This window comes from Limanda limanda, chromosome 13 (assembly GCF_963576545.1).
Source record: "Limanda limanda chromosome 13, fLimLim1.1, whole genome shotgun sequence".
NCBI classification, from domain to species: Eukaryota; Metazoa; Chordata; class Actinopteri; order Pleuronectiformes; family Pleuronectidae; genus Limanda; species Limanda limanda.
In genome coordinates, this window is record NC_083648.1 from 14,914,836 (window position 1) to 14,939,770 (window position 24,935).

A 24,935-nucleotide genomic window follows, 5' to 3' on the forward strand; every position below is an offset into this window, starting at 1 on the left:
GAAAAAAAAAAGAACACTTTGTGAAAGATGTTTACAGGAATGAGGCTTTATTCATCCTCACTCAAAACATTTAGTACAAAAGTTCGGGCTGTACACGGGTTAAATTCATAGCTCGTTCAAATAGTTTTTGTTCTTTTTCTGTCAGACCTCGGTAACTTTAAAACCAAAACCAAGTCCTCACAGACAAAACAAAAAACATGGATAGAGTGCTGTACCTCAGGGTTCACTCTGAGAATAACCACATGACTTTATAGTGGTGGGACGGCAGTTAGCAGAATTATAACGATCAGAAAAAGTACAATAAATACAAACTGAAGTTGTGTATTGAAAAATACACGTGAAGTGAAATATGCAGGGGCACAGAATAAGGAAAAACAAGGAATAAAAAACAAGTGTCCCTGATACTATTGAGTTTGTTGATGTTGCGCAAGTTGTGCAAAACAGGTCCTCATTAGTTTGACTGTATTCTACATATAATGCTGACAGTGCTTTGTTTTGTCCAAAGGGAGAAATACAAAGAGAGACAAGGCTTTCTTCTGAACGACCACCCCACAATATCGTCCGCTGCTACATGAGATTTACAGAAAAAAAGCCTGTCTGTCCCTTTAGTGCTCAGTTGGAGGGGGGCCTGGCCTTAGCGCTGGGCGCAGAGGGCAGGGTGACACGCTGCTCGTCCATCCGTTTGGCCTGGGAGCGCATGATGAGGCTGAAGAAGTCCTCATCTGGTACGGTGGGCCCTCGGACCGGAGGGGGAGGAGGGGCACAGCGCTGGTCATCCAGACGGGACCCCTGGAAAGAGAGCATAAAGGTTTGGATCTGATCTGAGACAGCGCTAATTGCCTTTTTGGGGGGGGTCAAACACTGATTATCTGGTTCCACCCAGTACCTGGCACTTGACAAGCATGTTGAAGAAGTCGTCGTCAGGCTCAGCGTTGTCAGCGTTGGCCATCAAGTGGTTGAGCACGGCCTGGTTGCTGTTCTGATGGAGCCGTAGGCCGGGCAGGCTCCCCCCCGCTGCCGACGGCTCCTCTAACCGCTGGCCTTTTCCGCCTGTGATGTTGGCCGACTCGGACACAGCTGCATAGGGAGAGAGGTTCAAAGAGGAGACAGATGAAGATGATGCGTTTCATTTCAGAGTGAAGAAGTTCCTCTGGACGAATTGGATGACTCACATTTCCTGATGGCTCGTGGAGGCTGCTCCGGGTCGCTGTTTAACGATACCCTGCTGCCCTTATCCTGTATGGAACAGCGCTGGTCATCCATGCGGTTGCTCTGGAAACGGCTGAGCAGGTCAAAGAAGCCCTCGTCTCCGAGCATGTCAGGACTGAGTCGCTAATGAAGAGGAGAAAGAACCAACATGAAACAGAGCAGAACAGGCCTTGTGTGGTGAGAGCTGTCTGAGACTGGATGAGGCGTGTGTGTGGTTATCATCTGTGTTACCTTCTGAGGTCCCTGTGCAGACGTCTGGCTGGTGTCCAGCGTGTTGCTGGTGTCTTGGAGGACCTTACTGGAGCCACTGGCCTTGTACTTCTTCCCGCGGAGACGATTGACAGAGAACAGCTTGGCGGTGCTCTTAGCCAATGAGGGTTTGGGCGGTTTGGTGAGGATGTCGCTGTTCCACTTCTGATTCTTCACAAACACACAAACAGATTATTTACCGCAATGATGAAGGAAACATTAGGAGGAGACAATAAGGAGAAAATCTGGTTTGTGCTGAATAAAGCTGGAGACTTTTTGACTTACATTCATCTTGTCTGGAGTGAGTTTCATCAGCTCCAGGTTCTCCATGCTGCGTCTCCTGCTCATCCTGGGTTTCGCTCCTGAAACACAAGAAAACTCTTTAAAACCTGTTGTACAAACAATGCACATGATGTTATAACATCATCTAGAAAAGATAGGTTTTTGAACAGTTGCTTTTATTTACCATGCTGGTTGTAGTCTATATCCGTATTCTCTGAGAAGGTGGAGTTATTTGTGCTATAGCTCAGACCCAGAACCATCTGGAGGTCGGACACATTCATACGGGCTGTCAGTTCCCCACTCCTGTCTCCAGTCTGGAAACAGAAAAGGTTAGATTTACAACTGTACAATACCTGAACATGATTTGTAAGATTTTAAAACATTTTATGAACCTCTTTGCAGATCTCCAGGTGCTTCTCAGCAAAGTGCATGGCCTGATCATGGTTCCCCAGCGCAGTGTGAGCATTTCCTAAACTCCAGCAAGCACGGCCTTCTCCAATCCTGCAGCAAAACATGTTTAAGTCCATGTGCAGGGGCTTACTGAACACATTCTGACCCCTATAGTGAATGTGTGTGTACCTGTCGTTGAGGTCCTGGGCTATGATAAGGTGTTTGAGGTGGTAGTCTATGGCTCTCTCGTAGTCCTGGAGAAGGGTGTAGGTGTTGCCCAAACTGTAGCAGGCCTGGGCCTCCACAGCTCGATCCTTCAGCTGCCTGGCCAGCTGCAGTGTCCTCCTGACAAACACACACACACATAAGCTGGGTCAACACACTGCAGAGAGGCCTCAGTCATCACCTGCATCGGAGGCCCACTGGTGTGGGGACAACATACAATGTCATAAACAGGAAAATGACCCTGTTTTACTTTAGAGATTATTCTTTTTTTAACAGTTATAAAAGTTGGCAGGTTTCAAGATATTTCTGTTAGGAAAAAAAGAAAGTAAAGCTTAATTTATGCTTAGTGGTTTAACACACCAAACCCAATATTTGTATCTTGGTGACAGTTATGTACAAAGAGAGAACACTTATGAGGTAGAGTGTTTGCTCAGTGAACCGCCATCTACACTGCTGAATTGGATACGACAGATCAAATATGAGCACAGAAATCAAATTAAAACTATTAACAGTGCACAACTTTAGTCAGTCAATCAGTCTAATCTAAACTATCCGTTTAGATACTTGTTTATTAATTTATCCTGCCACCCTATGGGAAAAATGTACTTTACCACGGCCAAGCCTGTCCAGTACACTTTGTGGTGTCTATGTCCTGTTGTACTTTTCAAACACAGAAAAGTTTTTTTGAAAGATCCATGTGAGACTTACTTGTAATGCTCGGCTGCCACTTCAAATTCTCCCAAAAAGATGTATGCGTTCCCCAGGTTACAGTAGGCACGTCTCTCTGCTGATCGGTCACCAAACTCCTTCGCTATGAGCAAGCGCTGAAATAGAATCATAATTTATTGTTTCTCTTAATTAAGTAACTGCAAATAGAAACATAGCTTCTACTTGAAACATGCACATTTGTTTGGATTGAAAAAAAAGATGTTCAGGGTTCCCTGCACCTGTTCATGAGAAGCCACAGCTTTGCGAAAGTTTCCCAACAAATAGTGTGTGTTGCCGAGGTTCCCGTAAGTTCGACCCTGGGCGGCCCGGTCTCCAAGCTCCTTCACTATCGCCAAGTTGCCCCTGAAAATGTATATAATAAGTATGATAGCAGGCATTGTATCATTAATATGTACTGGGTAAAAAAAAATTACATATTAAAAACTTTCACACACACACTACTCTTGACTTACTCGTAGAACTCAGCTGCCTGCTTCAGTGCCGTCATCACCTCCTCTGGGAATTCGCCAGGTTCAGCTCCGCTCCAGCAGATTGTTTTGCCTTTGGCGTGGTAAACGTTCCCAAAGTTATACAGAGCTCGCGCCTGACCCACCTGACAAGCCCCCAGGAAAAAACAGTTGGCGTTACAAGGTCAATATTTGCCAAACCTTCTCATACACTACTGAATATTTCACTCTTTAGAATATGACTTGTGTTCCTGAACACTCTACTGCCTCACCTTGTCGCTCATGTCCCTGGCTATGTCCAGGTGCCTCTGACAGCAAACTACAGCCTCATCAAACCGCCCCAGCACCTTTAATGTGTTGCCAAGGTTACCACTGGCTTTGGCTTCTCCGAGCAGGTCCCCGATGGTTCTATACAACGACATATCGTGTTAGTGATAATAGAATAATGATCCGTTCGCAGAGATAGGAGCGCTGCTGTATGTCTAACCTGGTCAAGGTGAGGTCATGCCGGTGGAACTCCAGAGCTTTGGCGTAGTCGTGCAGGTGGAAGTACGCATTGCCCAGCTGGCTGTAGATGGCGCTGAGCACCTGCAGGTCCTCTGTGCCCACCTGGATGGCAGCCTCGAAGAAGGAGACCCCCGCTCTGTAGTCGCCCACCTTACAGAGCCGCTCACCCTCCAACGCCAGCTCCAGGCAGGAGACCTCCATTCTACAGACAACAAAAGCAGAGTCTTGTTTGAACCGGTGGAGAAAAATAGGAAATGAGGGGCTCAAATGTGCCAAGAGTCTAAATACAGTAATGAAGCCAAAGTTGAAGAAGCTGTGGAGAAACAGATCCTCTGTGGCTGTGACGAGCGGCCAACTGACCGGACCTCTTTCTAAGCAAAGGCTTTCAACCGGGGAATATGTCTAGCTACTTCCTTCCACATACAGAGAACAATGGCTCCAGCTAGAGTTTCTTTGTTATGGTAGATCTCACATCCTTTGGAATGCCTCAAAATAAAGCGGGTTCCTTTTACAGTCATATGAGGCAAAGAACAGAAAGACACATTTGATCATAACTCTGTTTATTAGCCTTGAATTAGTGCTACAAATAGTTTAAATGTTTTGTGGTGCTTAGGAGTTGTGTATGTTTTAGCCCATTGACGACCAGCTGCATTTGGGACAGAATATTTCTTTAGTCTTCATAACACAGATGAATATATACAGATGGTCTGGTAGTTCAGATATGTGAGGTGAGGTGGTTCTCAAAAGTCAGTCTTTTTAATATGAGAAACTAGAACTTAATAGAGCGCATTCCTGGATGGCGATACAAATGTAATGGGTTCTTCCCTGACCAATATCACATCCTTCCGCCAAATTTCATGGAAACCTCTTCAGCAAACAAACCAACCCATGAACAAACTGGTGAAAACATAGCCTCCGTTGTGGAGGTGACAATCCGATTATCCTCAATGCTCTCTACTCCTAACAATGAGATTACTAAAAAAGCCGGGTGTGTTTTTACTCTTAAAAACAAATCTGGATTAAAAAAGATGCAGCAAATGGCCTCATAAAGTAAAACAATGTGAAAGCAAAGGACATGACTTATAACACAATTAGTAGTGCTTCCTCCAAGTCGGCTGAACGACCATGATTTTTCAGTCTCAGGCGTCTCTAGCTCAAATGACAGGGATGGTCAGACGATTGCTGGTGGTTTAGCTGCAAAATGCTGCTTATCTGTAGCTTTAGCAGCATATCTGTGCAGAGCAAAAACCGAAGCTTGTTTTTCAGGAAGCTGTATTGTTGGAGGGAGATCAGCTTCACACAAAGTCCTTTCAGTTTGTTTATCTCCAGATTTCCTACAGTACCCAACCCAAGGCTTTGTCTTAAACTTATCAAAAAAGTGACCCAGAAACACCATTAAAATGACACGAAAATACCAAGGAAAGTAGCTTGTTTCATCATCCAGCTCAGTTATAATTATAAACAAAGGCAAACATGGTCTCCTGAATAGTTGATTAAATAAAAAAAATCCTTTGTTTACTATAACGTTAGCAACATATAATTTAAGACTACACCCGTGGCAAACACCAGCCTATCTGCTTCGTGTCTTACAACAACAAGAGCACATGCTACAGCTGAGGGGAGTCTACAGACTGCTGCTCCTTTTCTTTCTCTGGCGCATGCAGAGATTAGCTCAACAAAACATCGTAGCCTATGTGAAAAGAAGATCTTGTTTGTGGTTCATTAGGTCTAAAAAAATTACCTTCTTTTCTTGTGACAGCAAATCCATCTAACGTCACAGAGATATTTTCGCATTACTGGTCGGAAAGCCCTCAATGAGACGTGTGATGTTGTCATAGTATTAACTTCCTGTGCGTGGCAGCTGGGAAACTGTTCGATCAGCAGTTTCTCAGTTAATCTGCTTAACTTTCTATCAGGTTCTTTTCTGACCTGGTCACCTGAGCCTATGGCTGTGGAGTGTGCACCCGACAGATTAAAACGCTGCTAAGGAGATTTATTCGAGGTTTCAGACGCAGGCAGACTCTGTAGTAATGTGTATAATGGAATCAATAAAATGAGGGCGATGATCCAGCATCTATTCGAACAAAAGAGAAAACAAACATCCTCCCAGCTTGCAGACACCTGCTCCATTCAAATGAAGTGGACACACATGTGGCGAAAAACAAAGCTGTCCGTGATGAATTTTTCAGAGCTCATTAAATATTGAAGCGAGACTCTTTTTGTGTTTAGCAGGTCACACCTGCTGCTGGAGCTCTGGATATATGAGGACAGCTGGTTGATGCCTTTTAAATTAAAAAAAAACTTACCGGCCTTTAGTCAACAAACTCACAGAGGGCACTATGACAAGAAACTCCCACTACACAATTTGTATATCCACACAATACCATCAACAAGGCAACATCCTCAGTTACTTGACACTGATGCATCTTATGTACGTACAAGCATTAATATAGTCACAATTACAAAGAGCTTTTCTTCTCTTTGCAATCAACTAATACATCCCATCTGAAAGAAATGAGGAGGCAAACATAAAAGGCTGTATCAAGTCACAGTTTCTACTCTACAACTACAGCTGAGTTGAGAGAGGGGGTTCCTACCTGTAGCGGACATGAAGGGACTGCTCCTCAGCTTGCGTGCTAACCACTGAGCAATTGGTATCCATTGAAGTGCATAATATGAGGAAAAAACCCAGTTTTGTTCCTGAAAAAATGGTGGCGCTTAAAACAAGAGCCGACGGGAAAGAAAAAGAATTTTTGGTTGAAGGGGAGTTAAGAGGAGGCGATCCAAAGAAAAAGTCACCCAACGGGATGAAGTACGCTAAAGTCCGTCTGCCGCTGAACGCTGAGAGGGAACAGTAACCCCATGAGTGTCAGACCGAGCTGCAGAGTCCGGAGTGTCAGTCCAGCCCGGCTGCTTTCGCACACTGAGTGTTTTGCGTCACTGCACCTCAATCTCTCGTCAGCGGCCCTCTGCAAAGAGAACACAAGATGCTGTGTGTGAAGCCTCATTCTGGCCACACAGTGCCATGGCAACCCCAACCAAACAGTAGCGTGCACAGCGTGGAGGAGGTGCACAGGCAGGGAGCGAAAGAGCAGGAGCGAGAATGCATGGGGAGGGGGGGGTCATCACAAGCAAGCTCTCAATCTAAGACGGGGATTCAATTCATCCAGGCTTGGAGACGTGCGTATGTGCTCCAAAGTTGCAGCAAGGTGAGAGAGCTAGGTTCGCTTCAGCAAGCAGAGAGTCCAAATGATTAATCTAGAAAGATTTCCCTAAATCAAAAGAGAAGCACGGAAACAGACCACACACGTTTTGCAAAAGGAAGAGGACAAACTTATATATTACTGCGATTGTGACTTCCACCAAAGGAAAGGACAGTGATAAGCAGGCTACATGGATTCAGATAGACTGCACCAAGTAAAGACCAGAGCCAACCATGACCTCATTTATCCATGAGGTCATACAAGCAGCACCCATTTGTCCCCCAACTTTAACTCATCACACCCTCCCACACACACGCAGGCACACACAAAGGAAAAAGACCAAGCATTAATTATATTCCTCTGCTAAATAGCAACTAAAAGACAACACAGACATAAAACAAGCAGTGTGCATATTTAAAAACCTCATTTCTCTGGTAATTCCAGTTTACTATGTCTTGAGAGTTGAAACACATAAAACTGTCAAATAAACTGTTTGCGATTGAGCATTTTAAATGAGATCATCGTGTTCTTTTTTCAATAAATGTACAGACCTACACTAGAGTCACTCATTGGTGACCTCTTCCTACTGCCTAACCTTATTTTCTTAACAAATAACTATGATTAACAAAAAAACAATGTGAACATATGATGTTCATGAAAAGTTATTTGGATTTAACTCTTGTGAATTTGACACTGATGACAAGCAACCCAGGTTTTAGAGTCCAAGGGTATAAAGTTTGTTAAACTATAAAAAAAAAACACCCCAATGATTAACTCAGGATTATCAGGAGCTATGTCAGTATATTATCAGATAGTTAAATGAATGAATCTAGTTCTGCCCAGAAAGTTTAAGTGGTACTTTTTACCTGGTATTATTAGCTCAGCACTGAGCTCATTCTGCAAGAGGAGCGCAAATCTTAAAAACAAACGACGACTAAAAATAGCAACAGAAAACTGTTGGGAGAACAGACGACACCTCCGCCGGGCCTCATTAACGTCAGTTTTCCTTTTTAACTGAGGTTAAAGCAGATACTACTGTTTCTCTCACAGTGAGTGGATATCTGTGCTTGAGAATTAAAGGGGAACGTTGCTGTTGATTCACCACATTTCTACCATAATCTACCATAATCCACAATAAAACTAAACAGGCTCTACCAGGTTAGGCCTCCTAAATTAAGTAGTTGTGATTAAACAACTAATCTCAAAAGAAAAGAAGTAGCCTTGCATGAACATGAACAGTTAAGTGCATGTTGCAGCAATTTCCACCATTGTATGCCAATTGGGTGTGTTTCCAAGAGACCTGCCCTGCTCACAGAGTTTGTAAAATGGAGAAATTATGTGTGCTTACGTGCACATAAGAAAATAGTTCTTTGACACGACAGCACCAAGGGAGGTAATCACTCCACTGAGTCACATGCAGGACATGATTTCACACTGGACACACAGCAGATGTGATCTATTTTGCTGTGCTTACAGCCCACTGATGCACTGAACTGCCTCTGACTTCAAGATCTAAAAATGGAAATGCCACTATACTGCAACACCATGAGCCAGCAAAACCTGGGACCAAAACAAAATAAAGAAACAACTGAAATGAGTAATGGAATACTGACCGGTAATCCTCCCTCACAGGAACAGGAACTCTGAGAAGCCTGGGAGGAGAAGTGTGGTGACAAATGAATAACATCACACAGAAAATAATCAGGTGTTGCAGTTGTAGTAAAGACAGATGTACAGCTGCCAGTTTATTATTAGGTACACCAACCTAAAACCCAGTATAGATAATAAAATAAGTGTGCCTATTAAAGAGGGCTGGGCAATAAAACAACATCAATAATTATCCGAATATAATTTTCATCAATAGTAATATAAAAAATAGTTCTACATATACCAGTTTAATGCGTATGCATAATGTGCAAGCACAATGAATGAATCTGCCTCAGGTTTATGAAAAGTTTTGTTGCCTATCAAGTGTTTGTCATTTTATGTTCATAGAAGTTTAAAACCACAACCTTTCACTAAGAAGGAATCAGTCTTTAAAATGAAAAGAAATAATAATGTAACATTTATCAACTAAAAAACAGGGTCATGTCTTGATATAATCTTTAGGCACATAGTCCAGCCCTTGCTATTAAAACACAGAGGTATAAGAAACTTCTCTCAGTCGGTGTGATCTTTACTTTGAATCAGCAGCTTTCTAGAGGTTTAAACACTGAAGCACTTATTGAAATACTTTTGTATTGGACTGCACTAGTTCTACTACACATTAACTGTACATGTCACATACTAAAGGTTCACGTGTGAGTGTGATGTCTGATGTGTAAACTACATAACATGGCGCATTCATGATGTGGTTTTAAATTCCTTAATATTAAATTTGTCCTACAAATACTCTGTTTTCCTATATGAAGTACAGACAAACTACTAATATGTGTTTGTTACACATGTCTTGTGGGCATACAGACAGTAGCTCCATTGACTTCTCTGTCCCCATCAGCTCCATTCATACACATACACTACTACACTGTTGTGAGAGGACGCAGGACTCCGTGCAGGAATGTAAACACCAGACTTTTAAAATGAACTGTCACAGGTTCCGGGAGTGAAGTAAATATGAGAGGAGCCATTTCTCTAGCTACAGTATCAGCACCAGCTACAGGTTAGCTAGTTAGCATGCTAGCCGCTGGACTTACGTTAGTCGATCCAGTTCGAACAATGGGGGACTTCTCCTCTGTGTTTTGTCTTCACTGTTTCAAAAGAATAAAACACATGGGTCCGTTTAAAAAGTAAAAAACGCCCGTTATTCATAGACGATGACATTAACATCCACCTCCGGCTACATTCTCTTTTTCACTTGTGCCAAAGTTACTTCACACTTCTCTGGGAAAGAAGTTAAACCTTACTGCTGCACAAGCGTATGTGTTTTTCGAGAAGAGGCCAATCAGAGGGGGGACATTCAAAGATAGCCACGCCCCGAGGCACAGCGATTGGACCGATAGATTTGAATAGAAAAGAGATGACGTAGGGTAAAATTGTATCTGACAGAGTGGAGAAGTAAAGCTCTCTCTCTCTCTCTCTCTCTCTCTCTCTCTCTCTCTCTCTCTCTCTCTCTCGCTCTCTAAAAACACAAAGTTTACCATTCTCTGTCACCACCAGATCTGTTTATTTATGGGCTCTAATACACAGATTCTAAGACATTTGACAACAGACAGTTCAGACGTTGACCAGCCAACTGTATCCAGAGCAATTCAAGTGAGCACTTGACTTAAGATAAGATTTTCCTTTATCAGTCTCAATACCGGGAAATGTGCCTTGTCACATCAGCGAAGTGAAAGGTGACGATAGAAACATCTGTTAAAATAAAGTAAGTAAACACAACAGTCTAACAATGGGGATATTTAAAAAAAAATATATAGTTAAAATATAGAAATAATATATACAATATAAACAGAATACATAGTGTAAACTGAATATAAGCATGTAAACTGAATAAACACAATGTAAATAGAGTGTAAACAGCTATATGTGGTGTAAACTAAATATATAGGCTTACAATGTTAACAAAATAGATAGAGTGTACACAAAAAATATAGCAATACAAAAATAAATGGAATATATACTGTTCAACAGAATACATACAATGTTATGTATGTGCACGTTGAGGCAAGGAATAAACTAAATTGTCCAAGAACTGCTGATAAACTGCAGGTTTGAATGTAAAATATGGACGCTATTAATTGTTAGCGTACTCAGGTGCCTAACTGTCATCTGTTGGGAGTTCCTCATCCGTTGCCTAGCAACCCGTCTCCGCCTGTATGGCTGCCGGAGCGGCTGCAGAAGCGCAGCGCTGCCGCCAGGATTCATTATTAATGATGCCACAGAAACTAAACCTGTCCGAGGAACAGACCATATGTCGAGAGAGACACGGAACCGTCGAGTCAACATGACGTGTGACAGGAGCGCGACTGTGGAGCCGATCACCTGGAAACTGTGAAAGCTGAAGGAGTCACAACCCGAGTAAGTCACCATCACTACAACCAGCACAAAATATCACAGCTTCATCGTGGCTGGAAATGAAATACAGACCTGACGTGTCGAAAGGTATTGGGGATTGCACGTGTTAGGTTGTCAGTGCAGTAGCTTGGAGCCTGGAGCAGTTTAGTACAATTTTGAGGTACTTACTTGAACTTGTATTTTACTTAACTGCAATTGTAACTCTAAATTTGTTTGACAGATATAGTTAATATATATCTTTTTATATATAAGATGCTTAAACAACCCAATAGCATTGAAATACTGCAGGTTAGTTGTAATTCTCCAACACTAATATAACACAGATCAGGGCTAATAAGCAGTTATTATCAGTTATTTTTCACATGCTATCCATGCTAACTTTTCTAAATTAAACAAGAAAATGTTGGACGCAATTTTGTGTCGTTGCCTCTACACACACACACACACACACACACACACACTTATGCATGTCACACAACTTCTGTCCACACAATGTATTGATTGTTGAATAACCCAAGTAAAGGATGAGCAGGTGCTCCATTCATTTTTTTTCCTTACCTCCTCTGTCTGAAACACAGGTGAAGAGAGGGTGAGCCGAGCGTCCACTTATATTTATCTTTTGTAGAGACGGAGAGTCCATGGAGTCGGACAGGGATGTGCAGGGATCCACCGTGCTGTGGGAGAGATGCATCCAGCAGAGCATCTTCGTGGACCTGAGCGAGGATGAAAGTCTGCATTTCAGTGATTTAGAGGCGTCTATGGATTTGCATCTCTCCCCGGCAGAGTCTCCCGTCTCGGGGGCCAGCATCCATCTCAGCGGTAAGTCCTGGGGTCACTAGCAAAAATGCCTTTATATTTGATCTTTTAAACATTTGCTTGCTTTTCATGCAGCGTTTGTTGTTTTAGATACCATTACAAATGTTCACTGTGTAAACCTTTGTGATGTATTAAACTCCGCTAGAACAATCAAGTCTAGTGTGTCATCCTGTCTTTCTAACTGAGAGAAGGGATATCAAGCTGCAGCATTTCAACCACAAACGGTGTCTGTACAACTACAGTGTCTGCTGAGTGACTATACTTATTCATTCATAACAACATCTGTGTTACAATACATGAGCAAAAGTGGGTGCTTAATAGTGGATAGATGATGGAAAAGATGAGTCTCCTTATTGGTCATTTTTCGTTGTTGGCATCCTTTATTTGGCAGGTAGCGCGTTGTCAGCGTTGGACGGCACCTCCTCAGAGTCCAGTGTTGAGAGCAGTCCAAGTGAGAGGGTGGTAGAGTTCAAGACCAAGAGCAGTATCTTACATGAGTCTGTCCAAAGACCAAACACTGTGCAAGATGAGCTACCGTTAAAGCAGGGTAATGAGGACCCAGGGCTAGATACCAGTGACGAGGATCAGGAGGACCTGCCTTATGATGGTGACCTTGCCAGCCCCTACTTCAACAAGAAAGCAAGCACTGAGGGCGACACCAGCTCTGATGGAAGTGAGACTATTGGTGGAAGTCCTGAGGGTCCTGGTCTGCTTGAGTTCTCAACAGCAGACGGAGACGAAACCTCTGAACGTTTGGTTTCTGGTTCTGAGGAACCAGGAACTTTGTCACAAGAGGATGAAGGCGCCAAACAGGAAAGCTGTGTTAATGCGTGCCAGCCAAGCGATGTTGCGCCACCATGCCCGAGTCCTGCAGATATCAACCAGTTGTTGCTGCGACACTTCACCCAGGAAGAGCTGCTGCAGCCAGGCAGGCTGATCGATGCAGAGACCCTGCCTGAGGTGTCCCTATTGGAGAGCACGAGCTGGGCCCCAACATGCAACAGCACTGCAACTAATAAAAACCACACAGAGATCCCTGCATGTGATTCTGAGATCTTCTCTGACAGGACTGATGAAAAGAGTCATACTGCATCACAAAGCTCAAGTTCAGAGAAAGAGGCTGAGAGGAGCAATGATAAATCCGGCAGAGACTCAAACCAGAGCAGTGGAGACAACACTGCCACAGAGGCAGAGGTGCAGGAAAAGTCTGAGGAGGAGGATCAGTTTCAGAGAGCCCCTCTTGTGCGCACCAGGTCCTTCTGTGAGATGAAGTATGGCCAAGGCCAAGTCCACTACCCCCTCCCTGATTTCTCCAAGGTTGCTCCCAAGGTTAAGATCCCCAAAGCTCCGAGTGGCCCTTCCAGGCCTGCTCCTTCAACCCCCAGCCCCATGCACAGAGCTCAGTCCTCTCCAGGGATGTTAGACTTGATCAGCAGAGTCCTGGAGGATTCCGTCCCGCAGCCAGAGAAGGCTTATGTCTTCAAGGATGAGGCGAAACAGTATCAGTCAGGGCTGGTGAGAACCCCACATTTTGGGGGTCAATTTTGCTTTTATTTCCTCCCATGACAAATTAATAATACCATTTATGTGAATGCTGTGCTCCCAGTCATAGAACAACATTTAACTGGGGTCTCATTTCTTTAGGCTGAGTATGATGCATTACTCAACAGATTTGCTGAGGAGGAGAACCTCATTGATCAAATGAGATTAGGAACAAATGTAAGTAAAACCTAAAATATCCCAAATAACTTAGAAGTCAAGTTTTGATGCAAGTTACCTATTTAATAAACTTTTTCTGTACGGACTCAGCCCTCCACAGATCTAATGCTTTATTCTGAGTGTGATGATGATCATCAGAGAAACTTAGCCGAGGGAAGCCATCTTGGATCCTTGGCTCCTCATCTTCACCTGTCAGGTACGATGTCTTTGTGTCATCTGATATTATGAAGGATCATCGCTTTGCATTGCAACTGGCGAATTATGCAGTGAAGTGCAACTGGTTTCCATAGTGACAAGTGGGGTCAGGTGACACTATTCTGGTTACACAAACTCCTTTACTTTACTATCGAGCAGTCGAATCAAGGAGTGTAAACTGGACAAACTAATCACACAAATATTTGACTTTTAACATGAAAAATGATATGTTAAATGCAATTTGAAATTATTTTAACATTTTAAAATCCTATTTTAACGTTTTAAAATAATCTACAATATATTAGACATGCTTTACTGTCTTTTTGTTTTTTTATTTTGAAGAACACTTTGGTCAGAGGCGAGGAACGGTGCCGCAGAGCAACACTACAGAGGTGAACCCAGCTTCCCTCAGTCAGCCTGAGGAGGATCTCAGTGATGGGGAAAGAATGACTGCTGAGCTGAGAGAAGTCATCAGCCCGTTCATGCAGAAAGTAAGTTTGAACGTAGTGACAATCTGCCAACAGAAACAAAACATCTAAAACGATTATCGAACCTTCTTCTACACAGGTGGAAGAGTTAAAAACAATTGTCAGCAACATGACGATGAGCATCACGAAACAGCAAATGGTAAGAACTGTGGGCTTAGAATAGAACGCTTTAGAATAAAATACAACAGAAAAGAATACAATATAAATACTTAATTTCCGTTGTATTATTTTACATCGAAAATTATTGTGCTGCTCCATTTGGTGCATATAAAGATATAACACATTTGGATCATATTAGATATCAAACACGCACACATAAAAAGAACAAGAACCTGTAATATAAAGTGCCAATGATCCTCACATCATAAAGTGCGTAGATCGCACAATCATTGTACAACCACATTATTGCACAATCCACAGAAGTTATTGCACAGTTCGCCACAGTTGATAAGAACAGGCTTATTAGAGGCAGTTTTCATCTTGTGTGTTGATTAAGAGATTGAATGAAAAGGAATGAAACTGTTCATGAGTCTGGAGGTTTGAGTTTTTAGTGACCTGCAGCGCCTTCCTGAGGGCAGCAGTTCAAACAAATAGTGGCCAGGGTCAGGTGTTTTGGGCTCTAGACAGGTATAGAGGGCATTTGTGATGACTTGGAGTGAAGGAAGGGCGCAGCCAGCGAAGAAGCTTCTGTACAAAATATAAGAAATCTGAATTGTCATGTTTCTGTGGACTTCCTTTTTGCTTTTACCTAAATGTTAAATGTGTCCTCTGTCAGATGTTCAGAAGCATGATGGAGGCTCAGGACCAGCTGGAGAGGAAATACATGAGTACGAGGGACGAGCACAGAGCTCTGGAGATGCAGAACTACATGGGTCTGTCCAGGAACACCGGCACCTTTGACCCAGACAGGTTCAAGAGACGTTACGATCGCCAGCATGTAAATGTGTCAGTATCATGCTCGTGCAGCCATTCATGTGTGCACGTGTGTGTGTGTTCAGGCTGGTGGAGGGGGACATATTCAGGATAGGGATGCACCTCGACGACATAAAGGAGATGATAGACAAAAACCTGTGTGAGCAAATTTCCCCACCCCACTCATCCTCCACTCCCATGCCCATGAAAGACAAGCTGCATGTGAGGCCCGGTTCTGTCTGCATGCTCACCCCCTCATCTCCGCCATCCCTGCACGAGGTAACCAACTCACAGACACACCCATGAAGGCACCAGTACAGTTTCTGCCAGTCTAGGAGCTGAGCTGTTTGAAAAGCATGTCAGCTCCTCACTTGGTCCACAGTCAAAGATCTCAATGAATTTTGGACTGATTGCGATGAAATCTGGTGCCGACCTCTTTCCTTGGCGTTTGTGCATGTGTGTGTAATTACACCAACCACAAATGGTCTGTGTTGCAGGGTCCATGTGCAGGATTTTCTACTTTGACTTTTGAGATGGAGCAACGGACAGAGGAAGAAGAAGCGGAGGAGGTGGAGGAGAGGAGCAGTGAGGAAAGTTATGGACTGGAGCTAAGCAGCGAGCTCATAACCGCTGACTCTGCACTGAAACATACAGGATACAACTGTCAATCACGGTAAAAAAAAACATTTATGCATTATTTTGTCGTTTATGCCCTATTCATTTCTTCATAATATTCTATTTTTCCTCATAGTTGTAATTAATGAATATCTTTAGTTTTAAAATTTTAAGAACACTGAACTATCTGTGAATATTGTAACATTGTGTATCCCATACAAACAAATGAGAGTGGATATCCTGGTTAGGATGCAAATATAGTACACCACTATTGTGCATGTTCCATTGTCATTATTGTCTCCTGCTATAAACGATGTGAGTGGCGCTTGTTTGTGCGTTTGTGCTCAGATAATAGACACGTTCTCGGCCTCACCTTGGGCAGATCGTGTTTCGGGTACAGGTACAGTGCTGGTGTTAGGTTTCCACCGTGCAGAGGGACCAGTGTGTTTGGAATCGGTGTGAGCAGGTTTTCCTCTCCATCTTGTTTAAGCAGCTCACTGGAGAGACTGGACATCCAGAGAGATGACGAGGAGGAGGGCGACGAAGAGGAGAGGAGCTCCGTGTTGTCAGAGGGGATAGTTCATGGTAACGCCTCAGCACACCCGAGCAGAGACAGCTCAACCTCCAGAAAGACCGAGTGGACACCTGAAAGGTCAGTGTTGTCTTGCTAAAGTCTAACGCGTCAAAGAGCTTAGTGTGACTTCAAACATTTTAATACTGCTCTCCTCATACAACTAATCTGTCCTGTAATCTGTCACAGAGTTAGTGAGCTACTTTTGGATATGTTTAAGTCTGTGTTTATTTATTTAAAAGGGACAATGCACATTAAACAACATTTGCATTCAGACCAAAATTTACATTTTCCAGATTTAGTCATGCAGATTAGTTTTCTACTGAAGTCAGTAGAATTAGGAAGCATCCACTGCACAAAGAAAAGCCTTCATATAATTTAGGAAAACTCCACAGATTGAAAGATGCCTCCACGTTTAAATTTTTTAATTAATAGCTCAAAATATCCTTGTCTTTATTGTGGCTGCAGACGTTGCACCCCAGATCGTGTCCTTATCCCTGAGGGTGAATGTGATCTGGGTGATGGTGTGAGTCTGGCTGTGGAGGTCTCCTCTTCCTCTCATGTACCCAAACTCTCAGACACCCACGGCCACTCGGAGCCTCCTCTCATCTCCCCATGTGTACCACAGGTCAGTCACAGATAACAGGCGGCTTGTTTGACAACTGCCGTCTCTTCTAGCAAGGTTTTCCAGGATGCTGCTTGAGTTGCAGTGGTTATTAAGTCATTTGACCTGACGTTGTGTTTTGTGGGGTGCAGCGGCTCGTTAGCCCGGAGACAGACAGTGGATTTGGGAGCTCTTACTTGAATCTGTCAGCCTCTGGATCATTTGAACCAAACCTGCTCATCGAAAGGTAAAAATAATGGATTCACTGACTGATCCACTTCACATCGTTCCTGGTAGAATATCACTCATTGGATGTGTCAACTTCCAGTGTGCCGTCCCATAATGATGGTTTAAGCAGCTCAGACGGTGAAGGATCCTGCTCCAACCTGCAGACAACCATCCATCCAGCCTCTCTGAATATCCGACAGTGGTCTGGCTCCAACCCATCGCTCCAAACGCAGTTCTGTGGTGCGGCAGCTGCAGTGGACCTGTGGGTGGAGAGCACCACCACGGACCCTGTAGTCCGGCTACAGGGTGAGAAAACACTCATCTTGCAATCACATACTGCTTGTTCATACTGATGATGTGTTAAGTACTTCTCCACCACTTACTGAACAGGATCTGACCCCGGCCTGCCTGCACTCCTCAGTCACTGTGCTTCTGAACCTGTACTCAGCACTACCATGGATTCAGAGGAGAGAGGCAGCCCAGTGAATTCCTGCTCCTGTAATAGGTCAGTATTTCCTCAGGGGCAAGCCGTGGTGGTGGCCGACTGCTGCACTACTCCTAAGCAGTTGTTTCATCAAGATAACACAGTAAACCTCTCTTTGTGTGTTTAGTGAGGCCATCCTGGCCTTGCAGTCAGAGGTGTCCAGGCTGAAGAAGGAGCTGAAGGAGGGTTTGGTTCAGCTGCCTCACCTGGCACAGAAGATGGACTATCTCACCTCCAAGTACAGGCACGGTCGTCAGGAGCGCAGGTCGAAAACCAGAGCCAGGACTCACCTCAAACAGAGCTGTAACAGGTGAACCTGATCCTGGTAGTGAATGAATATAAATGACTGTATTAGGATGTATTTGTGTTAAGTTAAATTGGTTCATAACCAGATGAAACAACTTTTATTATACTGTATACCTTACTCTTACTCTTATACTCCCAGTCCAACAAGAATAGAGGACTGGATTTCTTCAGACATGGATCCCAGCAAGAGCAAAGGTAATCACCACCATGGCAATACACTAAGGCACTCAAAAGAGAGAGAGACATAGTAGACCTCTGCTAAGGCCCAAACAGTCAAGATTCAATAAATTCAAACTGCTCAAAATTATACAGACTCTATGTCTGGTGAAATTGGAGGAAATACCAAAATTAAATCAATGCAAAATCCCAGCAAGTTCCTTTCTACAAGTGTGTCTCTAATATTCTGACGATATTCATTCAGGGTTTGATCATCTGCTCCCAGGTACAGACAGTGGGGACACAGCAGGGTCCGACAGCCTGTTGCAGTTCCACAGTTCGTCTGCAGGGAGCAGAAGAGGCAGCGGTGTGCGCTCTGGGCCTGAGTTTAAGTACAAACTTCAGGAGGCATTACAGTCCAGCAGAGGTCAGGCCTTCAATGATATTTCATTAAAGTACATTCTTCATTCCTGTGTTTATACTTTATAAGAGTATATTCTGTCAAAATTAGACAAACAAAATTAATACATCTTACTCCTTTAGGGACAGAGGGAAACTACTCAGTGAAAACTTCTGGTTTGACCAGCTCCATTTTAAAAGGAGGAGCTTCTGACCGTTCTGCCAATCACAGTCCGCATTGTGAGTAACTTTCTCATCTGAGGTTCAAAATATCAATATTTCAGTTTCTCTGTGATTTGTTGAAACAACATCAATTTGGCCATATCAGCTCTATTTATCTTTAATGGACGAGTGAACCTGAGTAGTGAACCACAAAGCAAGAAGCCAAACTCTGAAAAAAAATGTCAAAGCATGGACACAAATCATAATCTCCTGTCATCTGTTATCACTAGAGATATATGACTGATTAAGAATCACTTTTATTTTCATATTTTCTGTATATTTTAATCAGTTTTCTTGTCGGTTAGGAGTATAGTGTGTCTGTCATGATATTGTAAACAGGGTTGTAAATATGCACAATGTTGTGTATTAGTCGTTTACACACTATTCTGAATCTCATGTCAGCGGATGTCATGGAGAGTTTCTATTCCAGGAGGAGGTGGTCTCCCCTCTCCTCCCTGGCCCTCCAGAAGCCTCTCCTCCAGGTCAGCTACGGCTCCTCCAGCAGCCTGCCTGCCAGGTGAACAAATGTCTCATGGGCATCACAAACACATCACTCGTTGAAAGGTGACAGATGTGTCATAATATCTCAATATCTTGTCATCAAATCCAGCTATAAACTGAGGGAGCTGCCACAGTCCACGTCCCACCACAGGAAACGTTCCACCCACTCAGACTCAGCTCTCTTGCCCAGTAACGTGTTCTTCCAGCGGACACTGTCCCCGGGGTCAGCGCCCTCAAAGACTGTCAGCAGGACAGGCACAAGCAGGGGGAGCAAGGTGAGAGGTCTCATCTTTCATCACATGCATGTGTAGAGTTTTTAATAAACCGAAGCATGTGCATGATGAGAGCAGTTATGAGCTGCTGTCCAATCAACACATTACGTGGCTCGTTATAAAGTTCGCTGTTGTTTTCCAGGAGGAGGAAATGAGCAGGACTCTGGACCAGGCCATTGAAGTGGCCCGCAGCATGAAAAGGACCACGGACCGGATGGCCAAGAGACTGTCAGCTGACCTGGGCAAAGCTCAACTCAACAAGAAGCTGCACAGCACGCAGCCACTAGGGGGCAGGAAACACCCTGCATTCTAACGCCTCAATCTGTCTAGTAATCTGCCAACATCTGTGATAAAAGATGTAGAATATATTTTTATTGAATGATAAAGAATTGTCTAGGATTTTTATTTATTTAAGGTGCTGTTTGTGTTAAATTGATTGTTTTGTACATGAGTCTAAATTTATAACAGGCACTGTAAAAAATAAAATGTTAAAATGATATCCTCACGTGCATTTTGTTAGGGTTTTGGAGGTTGTTTACACTACTGTCTGTTTGTTTGTTTATCGGTTGGTTTGTCTGTAAGTCTCTTTCCACCAAACTCGGAAGGAGGTAAAATAATGTTCCCATGACTGAAAGCGTAAAAGGAGGAAAATGTTCACATTTGAGATCTATATGGGTCAAGATGTGACTCAGCAGATGAAGTAATAATCATAAGCTCTGTCTGTATCCAATGTTTCAAGTCAGTGCACCTGTCTCACCTGCCTCTTGTTGTCTTCTTCCTCCAAAGTCTTAGCAATCCGATACCCACATCAGCCACAGGGCAAAGAGACAACGTTAAATCAAATCAAATCTCATCAGATTGGTATTATTGTGTTTCAGGAAAAACCCTGTCCCCCTTTATTTCAAATGAGTATCAACTTATTTCCTTGAAGCTAATGTGCTCACTCGATGCCTCTAATGTCCGTCCCTGCTGGCCCGTGGGTGCTCGCACCATAGTGTCTTCTTACCCAGTTTCTGTACGGTGGCTTTATGGCCCGGCTCCTGTCACCATCGCGGCTCCGCTGCTGCCGGGCTGTGCTCAGGTTTTTGTTGTGGGGTATTGGGTTTCTCTGTTGTTCTCAAGAGGGGGTATCAGGAGAGGAGAAGTATCCAAACAACATTCCTGCGCCCTCCAGTCTGATTGTTCAGAGGGCAGGGAACCTTCTTCTCAGTGTTTCCTAACCTGTGGATCACCAACATGACTCGCTAGTCACAGTGACTTCTCCTCCAGCTGTTTACCTCAACCCTAATGTCGAGTCACTCCCACGGATCATACCATCCCATCAGGGACTGATGTCGAACGTATGATGAAGCACTTTTACTTGACAAGGTTGTGGAGCATTACTGATGGATTTATCTCAAAGATCCAAAACCATGAGCAGTGAAATATTCAAATCTTCAGCAGCACCAATCAGGATATAAAGGACAGTGTCTGTTATCAGTCATTGTTGTGTAACTATACTAGACACCAAAAACATGTTTGCTGTTAGTTGCACCTCAAATCAGTTTTGACATGACTTTCAAAAGTGAAGCCTTAATGGTCCACTGGGGATTTGCATATGATGTGTGTGTGTGTATTTCTGTATGTGTACACATTTTTGTTACCGTTTAAGGCTTTTCCAGCATTAACATTGACCTTTTCAAAACCGGTTCCAATAAACAAAGTGGATATGTTGCTGGTCAAAGCACAGAGTGTTGTATGTTGTAGGCCGTAACCCTAAGCCCTTCTTAAGACTTTTGGTTTGAATTGAGTCTGAAACAAAACAGTAAAACATAAAAACACAAAAGGCAGGATGTCACTGATATTTCCACCTATCAGAGCTGGAGGGGGGATTCTGTTTGTGATTGTGAATTATTCTGTTTTGGAGTTTCTGTCTGATTTCAAGGGATGTCACCATTTTATGCAAAGTGAACATTTGTAGAAAAACTTCACTTTTTGATGAATAACTTTTGGGGACTAGAAAACAGAGGCATCTGGAATGCAGAAGAGTTGAAGAGCAGTTGTTTTCTATTTTGACCTTGTTGGTCTGTAGAAGTAACTCTGGTCTATTAAAATAAGACTGACTGACAATCACATAAAGTCCCTGTACAGTGTAACAGTAACTTGACATAGTTAGATAAGTGTCAAAATGAAATAATTGATTATATGCACATTTTCTCACTTGACTAAAGACAAAGGAAAAATATTTGAACTTAACACAATTTAATATAATGTATATGTTCCACATGTGGCATGATATATTTCAATTACTGAGTTTCTCTTTCACCACACTGGTTATCTACTGGTCACTGATCAGCTCCTCTAAAGCCCCTCAGGGTCCGTGTGCCTTTTCTAAGAGCATCTCATGTGTTCATGAATTTAGAAGTGAGATAAGCAGAAGCCTGTGATGTGGTAGTGATCGGTGTCTTCGGTAGAGAAAAAGATAAGAGACAGTTGATCAACCTCTTTTCTTTATCAATCAAATGAAAGCATTTGAATTTATATTAGATATAATATCATCAATGTTTTTGATGTTGCTTAAGAATACATAGTGATCAGTTTTAGACATTAATCTGCAAACATATCAGTGATGGTGTATGGAACATTTTCCCTGCGTACACAAACTTAATTTGGGATTAATGAACACTCTTTTGACTGATACAAATATTTCGATCTTTTACTCCGTATTGAATTACACTGGAGCATTTTTTACTGCATGTACAAACATTAGAACAGGTTATTTTGGAAATCTGACACCAGAGCTTTTTGTTCTGTGAATTCTATAAAAGTGAAAATTATCGCATGCGTGTGAAGTCAAATTTGACCGGCTTCCTCCTTTTGGCCTTTATTCACAAAAGAGTTAGTCCCAAGCCGGTCCTCAGGGATCCTCCCAGCCATCTTCATAATACACACACCTGACGCACACAACGGGCCACTGGGGAATAGAGAGACCACTATTCAAAACTTATACCTTTCAGCGGGTCGGCTTAGAAGTTGGCTCTGTCCCTTTAACTCCAATTATGTGCTCATACAGTGTACATTCTGTACTTCTATAGAATATATTTCCCATAGGCATATATACGAACAAAACGCGTACTCATGTTTTGAGGTTACATAAGGCTGCATGTTTCTCTTATTAAGTTTTCAGTCTTATGGCTTTATATTTCAGAAAGAATCAGGGTTTTGCAGATGATGGAAGAAGTATCACATTCTTTACTCTAAAGAATTCTTCCACTCTGTCATTTTACAGCCAACTCAAGAGGGTAATTAAAGGGTTTATATATTTATAATTTTTTAAACATATGAAGGAAGACCTCACCCTTCAGCTCAGTCATTCAGAATCAACACATGAGGATATACATGATTTAGCCTGACATCTGAAAAGTAACTAAAGCTGTCAGACAAGTACATTTATTTCTGAGGCGTAGTGGAATAGAAGTAGACAGTTGGATAAATGGCAATACAAATGTAAAGTACAAGTACGTCAAATGAAGTACAGTACTTGAATAAATGTACTTTCTGTCCACCACTGGGGTTTTGTTTCCATCCCAGGGTCCAACACCATCAACTGAAAATGCTTTACTTTAATGAGACCCGACAGAACATCTTTATTTATATTTCACATTACCTTAGAGGAGTTTCTGTTATGCGTTTCATTAGGTAATAAAAAATTGAGGTCAAAAGTGGTTTCGCCTATAACACAATATCATGGACATAAAAACCAGGAGATATCAAATATTGTTTTGGTGAAACTTTAAACGCTTGAATGCCAGCAGCAGAAACAGGTCATCACTTGTATCATGTCATATTTGTATGTAAGGTATGAGTATATAGTCTAATGGGACGTTAAAAACAAAAGATTTAAGAAAATAAACACTATTTTCGCTACTATCTATATTTCAAAGGTGGTGCTCGCAAAAACAAGTTAAAAAGTGTATTTTTCTTTCAATGTGTACCCTCGTCTATCACAGGTGAGCTTTCTCCTCTCACTCTCATACACCACTCATACACCCCCCGAGGGGAGGAGTTACGGCCTTTGGGCTCTTTGGTATTTGCTGAAACAATAAAGGACCTGTCGTTTCATCTGAGTGAGAGAGGGAGAGAGAGAGAGAGAGAGAGAGAGAGAGAGAGAGAGGGGGAAAAAAATTGAATTATAATATCAAGCTCGAGCTGCTTCCCTGAAGTCATTTTGAGAAACAGCATCACACCTCTCGCCTCCAGGCAGTGGTGCAACAGAGAGAAAGGCTGAAGGCATGGGAGCAACTCAGATAACGATGCTGAAACTTTTACTTCTATTGACCATTACTGAGGTAAGAGGACATTTATTTTCTATGAAGCAACAAAATACCTCAGAAACCAACTTAAATATCATCAGTGCACACCAGATATTCCTGTTTTTAACATTGTGGACTTTGTATATATCCAGATAGAGAGTAGTGAATAGCTGCAGGACTTTTCAAACACATGAACACTGGCTCTTTTGAGTATCACTGCTTTCAACAAGTGCCTGTGGCATACCCAACTGTAGCTCAATAGACAAATTCATCACTACCTGAAAGAAATACCTGCACCGACCGGCCCTGAAATCTGTGTTGAGTGAAAGTAATGTGCAGCCTGCTGCCTCTCATGCTGCAAGAACATGATCCAGGTCATAATTAGGAAGTAATGTGAAATACCAACAGCCTGCTGCTACCCCTGGAATGATGTCTTTGTCTTGAAACATCTCTCTGTTTCCTGCCATTTGTCATCAGGTTATTTCTTCTTTTCATGCATTAATTTGACATGTTTTGTAATTTTCAGATTTGTGCAGCGCAAAATGGTAAATCATCTTCTTTTACACTTTCCTTTAGATACTTTGAGACAACCCCAAGGTTGGATAATGTATCCATTCATTTTTCAAATACAAACTACTATTAAACCCCCCCCGTCCCACAAATAATAAATATATATATATAAGTATTTTTCAATATGTTCTAACATTGTTCTCTTCTCTTATCCCCTTTAGACATGACATTGTCAGTGTTTACGGTCACGTCTAAGACCATGACAGTCCAGTGGAGCGGCCCGCCTGGTGCCAGCTCCTACAAGATCACGGCGACCCCCAAGAACTCCTCGAAAATCCCTGTCTTCGCTCAGTTCAGTGGTTACTACGTGATGGGCTCTATCAACTCCCTG

At 42.7% G+C, this 24,935-nt stretch overlaps 1 protein-coding gene and 1 pseudogene across 3 annotated transcripts; one reads left to right on the forward strand and one right to left on the reverse strand.

Moving 5' to 3' along the window:
• Nucleotides 1–17: 17 nt before the first annotated feature.
• gpsm2 (G protein signaling modulator 2) lies at nucleotides 18–10,137 on the reverse strand. Of its 3 annotated transcripts, XM_061083956.1 has the most exons (16): nucleotides 9,934–10,137; nucleotides 8,854–8,892; nucleotides 6,635–7,006; nucleotides 4,018–4,239; nucleotides 3,803–3,938; nucleotides 3,537–3,676; nucleotides 3,303–3,426; nucleotides 3,064–3,179; nucleotides 2,320–2,475; nucleotides 2,133–2,241; nucleotides 1,925–2,054; nucleotides 1,744–1,820; nucleotides 1,441–1,629; nucleotides 1,173–1,332; nucleotides 887–1,077; nucleotides 18–789 (listed from the first exon to the last, which is right to left on the reverse strand). In XM_061083956.1, the coding sequence occupies exons 3-16, from the start codon at nucleotides 6,697–6,699 to the stop codon at nucleotides 613–615; spliced, it is 1,992 nt and encodes a 663-aa protein (XP_060939939.1). In that variant the 5' UTR covers nucleotides 6,700–7,006; nucleotides 8,854–8,892; nucleotides 9,934–10,137; the 3' UTR covers nucleotides 18–612. The 3 variants fall into 3 exon arrangements, with proteins under 3 accessions (XP_060939939.1, XP_060939940.1, XP_060939941.1); XM_061083957.1 differs by lacking the exon at nucleotides 6,635–7,006; XM_061083958.1 differs by lacking the exons at nucleotides 6,635–7,006; nucleotides 8,854–8,892.
• Nucleotides 6,746–20,055, forward strand: LOC133017507 (uncharacterized; annotated as a pseudogene).
• The last annotated feature ends 4,880 nt before the right edge of the window (nucleotides 20,056–24,935 follow it).